General features: G+C 36.0%; 1 protein-coding gene across 1 annotated transcript; it reads right to left on the reverse strand.

Annotated features, from left to right (window-relative positions):
- Window positions 1–9,536, reverse strand: LOC117434593 (ras-related and estrogen-regulated growth inhibitor-like protein). Its single transcript, XM_034057178.2, has 5 exons — window positions 9,403–9,536; window positions 7,718–7,774; window positions 6,611–6,684; window positions 5,939–6,087; window positions 1–4,303 (listed from the first exon to the last, which is right to left on the reverse strand). Exons 1-5 carry the CDS (start codon window positions 9,452–9,454, stop codon window positions 4,018–4,020), a joined length of 618 nt encoding a protein of 205 aa, XP_033913069.1. The 5' UTR covers window positions 9,455–9,536; the 3' UTR covers window positions 1–4,017.
- Between the last annotated feature and the right edge of the window lie 2,656 nt (window positions 9,537–12,192).

Consider the following 12,192-nt stretch of genomic DNA (forward strand, 5'->3'; position numbering starts at 1 on the left):
GCAATGAATACATAAAATAACTTTTGGTTCCAAACAAAACCCCATAAATTGGCCGTTCTTTGCTCGATAAGGTTTTGTACAAATTACATTTTATTTATAAGAAAAAAACACATAACTGTACTGTTTGGATTCTGGATTCCCCTAGGGTTCAGTTCATGCTACTTTATCAGCCTTATCATAGCTAAGTATTACTATGATATCATTTATTATCTTGATTAGAAATCATACCGTACATAAAACTAGAATTCAATTGTATTCACATATAGCTTCAGTTATCATAACTCTGGCAGAATGAAAAGTTTCACTACACAAAAGTCACCCCATGTCTGTAAGCATAAAGAGCAGTGGCTGCCCTTGTTTCTATAGGTAATGTAGTTTCTTTCAAATTCTATCTGTCATTACACAAATTCAAGCAATTGATACTGGTTGCAATGGCTACTTCATAAGCAAAGCAAATCTGCACTTTCTGCAGTAAATTTGGCAATGTCACCTGAGATTCAGACTTCTTGAAATGAGCAGTACAGAAACGTGTGGGCCTCATGATCAAGATGAGAGCAGGTCTTTGTATGAGTGCAGTTTCTACATTTCTCAAATACTGGATATGTTGTCATTTTTGACAGATTTTTATTTTTAAGCTCTTTTTGACATAACTTATTTAACAACCACCTATTAAGTTGTATTGTGGCTCAGAGCCCTAGTTTTCACCATCTCATCTTTTTATACTGGAGATATGTTTCTGTCAAAATGCTTCACCTTAGCTGCAGTCCATGTTGGCCGCCCCACAGACAGAGAAAGCAAGGTTATTACCCTAAGCCTGTTCTATTAGCTGGATGATGATCTCCAGATGAAGCTGGTGTCATCATGTGAATAATGAAATGTTGTGCACGGGAGGTTATTTTGCTGAAGCTGATAGCTAGTCTGAACAGTGGGGGAATCTTAATATTGCAAATACCTCAACTAGTAAATCTGTTCTAATGTACTGTAGTCCTTTATGATCTTTAGTGACATAATGAAGAGGGGGTCAATACCACCATCCAGATTAATATAGAGATACATAGTATTTAGATCTGTCCTAGTTTAGATCATTAAAATAGACTCCAAATATATTTTTGAAGGGACAAATTTAGATGCTGTACAAAAGCTTTTTTTATGTGTTTATGTGGGGGTTTCCTTAGCCATGGACCTGGTGTATGTGGCAATAACAATTAAACATAGAAGCTGTTTCCGTCTGGGTACAATTACTATATTTTTGGAAGTAACATTCTGTTCCATATTCATGAGTCTTCGTTTGGCTTCATTTGCCAATAATTCCTAGAGGTATTCCCAACAAATGAAAAACACTTGGTATAAAAAGGCATTAATACAGATTTAACAACACTGGTTGGTTACAAGAAACAAACAATTGTAATATAAATTATATAATGTAACAATATTAGCGAAAAGCAATATTTTTCATTCAAATGTTGTGAATACTAATTAACAGAATAGCTTGAATATACCTGGGCTATTCCTTTAGCTTTTTTACTTTTATATACTATATGGATTATAAACATAACATATCGTATATTTACAGTTTACAGAGAGAAAATGTTGTAGTGTGTGTCTACTGTACGGCAGTGTTACACAGAAGGAATATATCCACGCTGCTACATTGTACCTGGGAAGGGAATTAGATAAGTGTTCCATTGTGCATGTAATTTGGATAGATATAGGTTTAGAAAGAATAGGTATAACATGTATTGTAGTCCTATTCCATATGATTATGTTAGTATGTCAACCTGCCTGTATGTCTATCCTATTAGGCTGAAACAGGTACCACAGTGATGCAGGCTGAAAACTGAACTAAGATTCTGAAGCCAAGTCCATCTGAGATGATTTTGATGGACAGCACTGTAGCAACCAAATCAGCCAACAGGATTGTATAATGTGGACATCTTTGGCAGCAGTGTCTGCCAACATTTTATTGTTGGCTACCATGCTGGTCATGTATACCAGTGCCCAACTTGCATACAGTTGGCAGATTCTGGCACCCAACACATTTCACAAACAGTTGCCAATCTGATAAATAATTATTAGAAACCTCACAACTCCATTCCAGGGCAATGCCACATGGTGGGTGACCATGGAACATTCAGGTAGAATAAATGTTTAGCTTAAAACATGAATCAGGGAAGGAAAGCAAACATTTAAAAGGTAAACAAATCTTTAATTTTAAAAATGTTTAAACTAACGATAACGGTGCTGATTCTAATCACAGCTCTGATTGTTGACTTTGTACTTCCTGACACAGCCAACTAGCAGCCGGTAATGCTTTCCAATCAGGGCTCTATTGTTTGAGTAATCTAATATGGAGCACTCAATCCCGCTGAGTAGCATGTACATAGGCCTTATTTGCGGTTATCTTGTAGTTAGTGTGATACTGCAGAAAGGTTTTCTATTCCAATAATAATGTCTTATTAATTTGTTATTAAGCATTAAGATATTGGAGTGCAGCTCTGACTCAAGGGAACATCTTTTTGTTTTGCAAAGGAATTACGGAGTGTCTACCATTACATCAGCATATTTATGAGTGACCTCCTCCTAATCCAGATATACAGTTGTAGTTAAAAGTTTACATACCCCAATGGAAATGTATAATTTCTAGAAATTTCTCGAAAACAAATAATTATAGGAAAAATCTTTTGTAGCAAAAGTTTAGCTTTTGTGGATAAGGAAAAAAAAGTTACACGAAATAGATGTCTACAATTATTTATTTCAGCAATTTTTTTCAAAAGTATTCATACCCTTTGATGCTATGATAGTACAAGGTGCTAGAAATTGCAGAACCTAATTCTAGAAAAGTCTAGACAATGCTGGATTGTAGGTGAATATTCTGAGAGAGTACAAAAGGGTTAGTTATTGGGTGATTGCTGTCATTACCAATAAGTCATTATGGGAAAAAGTAAAGAGCTACCTGAAGACCTTAGGCAGAAAATTATTTATTGTCATAAAGCTGTAGAAGGATACAATAAGATTTCCAAGCATTTGAGTGTCCCAATTTCAACTATTGTTTCTATTATCAAGAAGTACAAGTGGTACTGTTACAGTCTGGAAGGTTCTTTCACTAAGAACAAGTAGAAGAATTGTGAGGAAGGTTAATAACAATCCGAGATTGACTGCCAAAGATATTCAAAGTGAATTGGTTGCAAGTGGGACTGGGGTTTCCATTTCAACCATAGGTCGAGTATTGCGTGGTGAAGGTCTCAATGGTCACAGCCCACACTTAGGAAAACATCACAAGGACAATTGCTTAAAGTTTGCAAAACGGCATTTGAATGATGGATATGAGTTCTGGTCAAAGATTTTGTGGAGTGATGAAACAAAAATCGAGCTATTTGGTCACGCTGATAGTCGTTACGTTTGGAGAAAGTCTGGTGAGGCGTACAAAAAAAAAAACACCATACCTACTGTCAAGCATGGTGGTGATAATATCCTTCTATGGCCAATCATCTGAAACCCTCCACTACAAAACCTGGTTTAAAGCACAACTGGATGTTCCAACAAAACAACGATCCAAAGCACACATCAAAATCTACTTCAAAATGGTTAAAGAAGAATAAAATCAAGATTCTGGAATGGCCTAGTCAAAGTCCCAATTGAGAATCTTTGGTATGAGTTGAAGAAGGCTGTGCACAAGATATTGACAAATATCCTAATCGTTTAAAAGAGGTTATTATTGCTAAAGGTGCCTCAACTAGCTGTTCATTTCATTTTCCTTGTCAGGGTATGAATACTTTTGAATTAGCATTTTTGGAGTTTTGCAAAACAATTGCTGAAATAAATAATTGTAGACATCCATTTCTTATAACTTTCTTTCCTTATCCACAATAATTATTTGTTTTCGAGAAATTTTTAGAAATTATAAATTTCCATTGGGGTAAGTAAACTTTTGACTACAACAGGATATGTTTTCCACGGCCCCTGTAAGAGAGCAAGCGGAGGTTGAATCTTTCTAGGGACCTTTGCGGTAGCCATTCTTCACACAGACTTTCTTCTCTTGCCAAAGACATTGTTTATGAGTTTGGCCATGGACTTGGACCCACTGTACCTCCGGCGGTCCGCTCTGTATTTCAGATGGTCCATCACATTCCGGATCAGCTTGATGAACATGGTCAGGATTTCCTGATAGTGCTCTGCTGCAGACACTTCTTGGAAGTGGCATTTGATTTCCACGGCAAGTGAGTGAGCTTCTTCTTCGCAGACCTGCCGGGCGTGACACAAGTCCTGTTTGTTTCCAACCAGGCAGATGGGGACTTCCACTTCACTGCGTTGTATAAAAACAAAGAACATATACTGAGCATCAAAAGAAACGTATCACTTATATTTGAGCATCAAAAGAAATGTATCACATATTTGAGCATCAAAAGAAACGTATCAATTATATTTGGATAAAATTCACTAGATGTGATCAAAAAATGACAAACTCTGTTTTAGATCAGGTGCAGTGACTTTTTATTGTGCTAATTAACAATTGACATCACGAAGATGCTGCAAAATGATCTGTCGATCTTGGGCAGGTGTTGTGACTCTTGGTCTCCCAGTTCGTGGTCTGTCATTGACAGAGTGTGTCTGGTTATACCGTCTCGCCAGGTTTGAAATTGCTGACTGTGAGCACCCAAGACATTGAGCCAAAGTACGCTGCCCTAGTCCAGCCTCCAACAATTGTCGATTTCACGAAGGCGCTGCTCTCTTGACAGACGTGGCATATATGTTTCTTTCTGTGATTTTCTTTATTGCTTTTATTCAAGCTTGCAATTGAACAGCTGAAATCACTCCATATCCAGTGTCCAATCAACTGTCTCACTAATTAGGTGATTAAGTGCATATGCTTCAGTCATAGTCACTCAAGCATGTCACGGTCAAGGATGAGTCATCGAGTGATTAAAAAGAAACCAAAAACATGACGTCAATGTCCAAGTATTTATCTGCAGATACTAAATAAAGCCATGCATTAATGTGTTGACTCCAAAACAAGCAAAGCTATGCTTCCCTCACCTTTACAACTGAGTACCAATCAATGGCAATCAACTTCGTATTTCCCTCTCATACAGGGGCTGTGACATTTTTAATGCCGTACTGCCGTACTGAGGCCGTGAACTGACAATGGTTTATACGAGCATCAGCACACCCCTATCATACATGAGACTGTACATGCAAGTTTACATATTGACTTTTTAAAAATCATATTTATGTAGAATAGGAACAGGACAAAGCTATTTTTCGATATTAAAGTCGTTGAAGTTGTGTTATTTTACCGGTGTCTGTGCATGACCCTTACTGCAAAATAAAATAAAAAACAATCTTTGAAAATCAGGGGTTAATCGGACGAGAGAGATTTCAGGGTTTATAATAATAATCAGGAGAACCCATTACTACTGATAGGCTGACAGGATCACACCTGAAAGCTCAAATTAACTACAGTCTAAACTGAATCTATCTAACACTCTTTCCAAAACAATGCCAGACATTTGCAGCATTTGTATCATTTTCAGGGTTTAAATTGATTAGGATGTTACATTTGAAAAAATGCTCATTAATATTGGCTAGAGAATGGGATACAAGCAGTGAGAAGAGTGTTGCACAAGACTCAATTAAGTGGAAGAATCCATTTAAGCATTTAATTAACTTAGTGCCCAGAGGAACTAAATCCTACAATCAGTTTATTAGACTTTTAAGGCAAAGACTCCAGTGCAGACAGCTGCCTTATTAATTAATTTACTTTTATACAAAAACATATTTCTTTCTTTATTAATGGTGTTTTTTTCAGTCTGAAGCAATTTTAACTGAAGTATGTAGCCCAGATTTAAATTGATAGTTTCCAAGTACAGTCTTAGGGATGTATTAAAGCTCAATTTGTCATTTACACCCTGCTAATAACTTGACTAATGATGCAGCTTACCCTTTGCAGTTTTCGACGTGTGCTTCTTTGATCTGGCACACGATGTTTTTGGCATTGAGAAAAGATGCACGGTCACTGATGTTATAAACCACAATAAAACCATCTGCCCATTCCACAGGTTCTTCCAATATGCATCGACTTTCAGTGCTCTGGTAAAGAATAACACACATTTCCATTGCAGGGTGTCAAGCTACAGAGATGTGTTATGCACTGGTTGAACTGCAAAGGTATTCGTTTTAGGAGAAAATGCTTTTTTAATACTTTATTACTACGCTGTTACACGGTAAACTGTGGTTTATTTTCATATCTGTGTACTCCTTATCTAACTTCTCTGAGAAGTCATAAAGCGAAATGAAATCACAAAATGTGCTGTTGTTTTTTAAACATGAAACATAACCATAAGTAAGACATTAAAAACCAAAAAAATGTCCAGTTTTTAATTCTAACACCTTTGCATTTGAAGTTTGGATGGTTAAAATGAAAAGCTTATTTCTTGTTTTAGACATAGTCCATTCTTTGTGGATAAGGCCAATGGTCTACCTTAAGGCCTACTAGGGCCCACTAAACTGTTTCTTAAAGTTTTGGGAGTAGGGCACCTAGTTAACAGCAACACCACATACTTTGTATTTTATTTAAATAATTAGCATTGATATGATCCTTGTTTTTACACACCTGGGAGCATGGATCAAATATTTCCAGATTCAACTGTCTTCCATCAATCGACAGCCTTTTATGATATAAGGAATCTACAATGGTTCAAACACAATTGATACTGTCATGAAAAACAGAAGGACTGCATTATAGCTGGCACCCTACATTATTATTATTATTATTATTAATTTCTTAGCAGACGCCCTTATCCAGGGCGACTTACAATTGTTACAAGATATCACATTATTTTACATACAATTACCCATTTATACAGTTGGGTTTTTACTGGAGCAATCTAGGTAAAGTAGGGATTGAACCCACAACCCTCCGGTCAAGAGTCCAGAGCCCTAACCACTACTCCACGCTAAATTCCCACGCTATGATTTAACCCTGTGTCTGCACCCAATAGAAGCTAAACCAATGAATCACCAGTGTCAGAGAGTGTGGCGGAGCATCTTTATAAAGGAAGCATGTCGAGGACGGTTGTTTTATATAATTATAAAACAATTCCTATCAGCCCTGAAAAGCAGATTGGATTAATGGAACACTTGTAACAGAACACACGCTTTTGAACATATAAAGGGTTGATTCTGCCGACAGGAATGTTAATCCCACTGAACATGTTTCTGAGATACAGTGCCTGCCATTCTGCGCTGACAAGCTCGCTATGGTCTGTAACTTCAAATGGTGACGTCTTGTTATTGTAAAGCTTAATTGGCTTGACTTAAATAATAGCAGACAAACGACGGGCCTTTATAAACAGAGAAGAAGGAAGCAAAAGCAGACAGAGGTTGTCTTTTTGACATTCAACAGAACATACAAAGTAGATTTAAAATGCTAAAAAAAATTCCAAACTAGTTTATGTATCTCAATCCTTTGGCAAGGCCGGTTAAAATGAACAGCTATTTACAGAGCAATACAGTAATAATAATAATAATAATAATAATAATAATAATAATAATAATAATAATAATAATAATACTGTGGTTTGTTTTATAATTCTTATAAATTATTAATATAATGTTGCATTTTTAATTCATTCATTTTGTTGTCATTATTATTATTATTATTATTATTATTATTATTATTATTATTATTATTATTATTAAGTTGTGTACAAATACTCACTTGAATTTGAGGCATATTCTCCAATAAATCTTTTTGTTAGGAACCTTACCAGGACAGCTAGAAAGGTGAAACATAGTTTAGTGTTAGAGTATTCAGATTCAGTTTCTGAAGTTGTGTTGACAGTTGTGCTGTGGAAGTTTAAATTAATGCCTGTTAAGGTGGTGTCGAATGAGATGACTGAGAGGTAGTTATGAACCCATGACATTTATTTCGGCAAAATGAGCAGCCTACAGTACATTTCAGGTTTTTATAGTTATTTATTTAATTATTGGAAGATTGTGATACAGAAGCTAAGATACATATAAGAAAATACTACTGCAGTCATATAATATGACTATTTGTCCACAGAATGTAACATTTGTATAAGAGAAAATAAAACATTATTACACCATAAGAGCTGTTATACTTTGTATTTACCACAGTTTGCCATGTTTTTGCCAAGCTTCACCATACTCCTCTGTTCTTCTCTATACTTGTTCTATACTATAAATAAATCAACAGCTCCCAAATGTTGTGTAAATACCATAACACTCAATGCAATATCATTAAAAAGGTGGGATAATGTCAGTGTAGTTTATTATATAGATGTCAAAAAAGGAAATGTTGTATTTACTGGTTCCAATTGCCATTCCATTGCTCTCTGCACCCCAGAGTTTGGACCTACATTTTTTATATTTCTAAATATGCGCTAAACTGTATGTGAAAAAAAAAAAGTTGTTTGCATAAATGATATGATGCCAGCCCCCACCTTATAAAATGCAATTTACAGTATATTCTGTGAAAGGATGTTTTTTTACATTAGTGCCTGAAGGCATTTGTAGCTTTCCAAGTTGACCACACAAAATATGCCAAGACAAACGGGATACTCTGCAGTTTTATTTACTAGTCTACTCAAAGCTAGTTGTGTGTTGGGGGTATTTCTTTTTTCTAAGTATCTTAAAGAATGTGCTTTCCTGATAATGACTTCAGCTTGCAGTACCAACATTTGAATGAGTGACTTTTATTGCATTCTGTTGTATACAGTAATTTCCAAGATTTTAGTTTGTTCTGAACAGTTTCTTACTAAAGTAGTTTCCTGTCACAGTATCATGGCACCATTTATCTTAATTTCCTATTGTTTTACTTTATATATGTAATTGGCTTCCCCAGCGAGGAAAAACAGACACAGAGCCTCCAGGCTAATGTATCTGTCTAAAAATCCTTAAGAAAGCCTATTGTAGTGTTATAGAGTATTATTCTTCCATGTGTACAGTATTTGTATGCCTTGTAAGAGACAAAGTAAAAACAGATGTGTAAAAAAGTCTATATAAGCCATTTTATAATGCACTTGTATATATATATACAGGGCCGGCGCAAGGATTTTTGCCGCCCTCCCTTTTCATTCTTTTTTTAAATGTTATATATAACATTATGATCACCCCTCCACCCCAGCATTCCCATGCTTCCAGATTTAGAACTACACCTCTGCTCATGATATGGTTCCGTAACGTCAGCAATAAGTTTTGCAGAACAAGAAACAGTGATCTAAGATGTTGAACATTTTACAGCTAAAGAAATGTGAAGTGTAAAATGTAATTATGTACCGTTTTTGCAGCCCCCTTCAATTTGCTGCCCTAGGTGGGCGCCTATATGGCTACACTGGCCCTGTATATATATAGTACCCAGTAACCACAAATAAAACAGACCTGATTTTCCAACTCCCTCACTTCCAAGGAGTGCAAGTTTGATATCATTCATGATGGCAGCGACAGGGATTCCAGCAATCCAAGTGTAGAAGCCAATTTTCTCTACTCAGCAGCTCTTAAAAGCTGTTGATCATTGCCTGACTGTAAGAAGTGTTCAGCATTATGCTGCTTAGAAAAGCTCTTAAGTTTCTAGACTAGAGATTTCCAAATAAAAAAAGCCCTCTGTCTGCTCTCCTCCCACTAATCAAGCTGTGGAGAGTTAGGTTAGTTTCAGGTCACACAGAGCCTGAAATAGCTGTATAGGTTTTTTGTGCATGATTTTTGTTTTTTTGGCCAAATTCTGCTGTATCTAGTGTTGCAGTTGTTCCATTACTGCAAGATAAGCACATGTGCTTGTACTGTATGTGAGACTATTTTAGAAAACAGTACAGTATAAGAGAAAGAAAAAAATGAAAATCTACTACTGTATACTTTAAAAATTTTGGAAAAAGACAAGTTGCAGTAGTCTAGGCGGGAGAGTACCAGTGCCTGGACGCAGAGTTGCGTGGAGTAGTTGATGAGGAAGGGTCGCATTTATCGAGGGACGATTGCCAGAACCTTCGCTTTGCTTAATTTATGCATGCAGTAATGGAAAGTACTTTGCAGAGCTGAAGGGACCATAAAGTCAGAATGATCTGCTTTCCAAAGCCAGTGTAAACAGCATTTTGAAGGTGTTCCAGAATAGGTAGATATATGATCACATTTAGCATATTCTACTTAGCAGTTTATCATTTTGTTTCAGCACTTTATTGTTTGTCTTTTTCATTTGAGTAAGGTGCAAAATCACAAAAGCAGCAGCAGAGTTTAAATGTGTTTTGTGGCTTGATGTCACAGCATCTATTTTTCAACAGCAACTCCTCTGGTTTACACACGTTTAATGCACCAGTTTTATGGCTGGTTCACTGTTAAGTCAGTCTTTGATTGTTGTGCTGTATGTCATTACATTTCTGTTGACGGGATACTCATTGAGCTGTGTCACGAACAAAAGAACAAGCTGTACCAAGCATTAAAATATGCTTTGCAGACAGCACTTCTTGTTTCCAGAATTACAACATTTTGACATATCTGGATTACACTGTGATCGCCTAATCAGCTGCAAATATAATGAAGACAATTCCAAAACTAAAAACAAGAAAAACACAGAAAAGCAATATGTGGGCAGTTAATACACGCCCACACTAAAACAAAACGCACATACCATTTTGTAGTGAGGACATTACATGTATATTATTTCCAACTAGACCAGAGAATGTTTTTTCTCAGAAGAGCCAACTTAAACTATGTTTAGCATACCTTTATTAAGAGAAAGTATGTTTGAAAATAAACAGTGAAAGTACTTACAGGCTTTTGATGCCATGGTAACTACACGTATATTTCTATTTCAATATGTTAATGTGCTCGTGCTGTAATTTATAAGCGAGCAGCTCAGTCAAAGAACACACTTAACGGCTCCCCCTGAGCAATTAGAAGGTGTACATAGAATTCCTTTCTATGTACACCTTCAGGCATCATGGTATTGAATCTATTTATCCATTTATTTTCCTTTATTCTTCTGTATTTTACATTAACTCATTTTATTTCTATTAAAAAATACAAATTGTCAGCCATTAATGTTATGTTCATTTTTTGTAAAGTGTATTTATTATGTTTGATAGGTGATTCTGTATTCTTAAATAAAATGTTGCCTATACTAATATTTGTATTTCTCTCTGTCTTGTTGGTCATATACCTTTGTGTCTCCCACTAACTCCCCCGGCTATGCACAGAAATACTCTTTATTTCATACCCACAGAGCCCCTCGTCAGAATATCAAATGGAATTCACTGGCTCCCATCCAGCAATAGGATGTGTCCCAGTTCTTGGCATGACTTACCATGTTACTGTATATGTGAGCAAAGAGCAGTGTTTGTGTTACATGTGACCTCTCCTATATTCATTGTGCACCATGCCATACATGGTCCTTTCGACCATACTGTTTACACCACCCCACATTAAAGTACATACAGAGAACACCATCGAAAACACTGAATCCAATAAATTGTCAGCATCAGAGATTCTGTTGCCAGAAAACCTTTACTGCACTTCTATGCTATGCAAGCTAGCTTTCTTCTATTATAGGTGTGCCTGGTTTGAATCCCAGTGACTGAGCTAAATAAGAGACGTTTAGATGTCTTTCAGTTAAATGCAGTATTTACTAATCATCTATAATTGGGCCACTCTTTGTTTGTAGTGCTTGTCATTGTTTTCCCTTTTAAATGCTCTCTGCCTGGTTACATACATGTTAATGATACAGTAATATGCAGTGTCTGAGAATGCTTGGTGTTTTAACAGCCTTCACTACTGTATATATGGCTGGTATTTTTCACAGTGTTCATGTCATAGAGGATAAGACATGAACATTGTGACACATACCATCAACATGACTTGCAAAGCCACTGGCAAAACTGCAACTTTCTTCATTTTATTTTGACAGCATTTAAATGTTACGATTCTTTTTTTTTTTTTTTTTTTACCCTACTAGAGCCTAAAATACAGCTCTTCAAAGAAGATATATTGATGTTGAACGCTATTGATATTAAACAATTAAAGATGATCTCTGGGAGTCAAGACTTAGACTGACAGAGCTCCTTTTTCTTTGAATCCTTTAAGTCACAAGATTGAATGGTTTTACGATTCATCTGTAATTCCTTTTCACCATCTTCCATTTTATATTCATATGGAAAAGCAATTAACAGCATTTCATAATAATAA

Source organism: Acipenser ruthenus, chromosome 28 (assembly GCF_902713425.1).
Source record: "Acipenser ruthenus chromosome 28, fAciRut3.2 maternal haplotype, whole genome shotgun sequence".
NCBI lineage: Eukaryota > Metazoa > Chordata > Actinopteri > Acipenseriformes > Acipenseridae > Acipenser > Acipenser ruthenus.

What these genes read in the sequence shown, in the direction of transcription:
- LOC117434593 (XM_034057178.2), bottom strand. Translation starts at nt 9,454, where the DNA reads ATGAATGATATCAAACTTGCACTCCTTGGAAGTGAGGGAGTTGGAAAA. An exon ending in AGAATATGCCTCAAATTCAA is followed by an intron (nt 6,685 to 7,717) that starts GTGAGTATTTGT and finishes GAACCATTGTAG; the next exon opens with ATTCCTTATATCATAAAAGG. An exon ending in TATTTGATCCATGCTCCCAG is followed by an intron (nt 6,088 to 6,610) that starts GTGTGTAAAAAC and finishes ATTCTTTACCAG; the next exon opens with AGCACTGAAAGTCGATGCAT.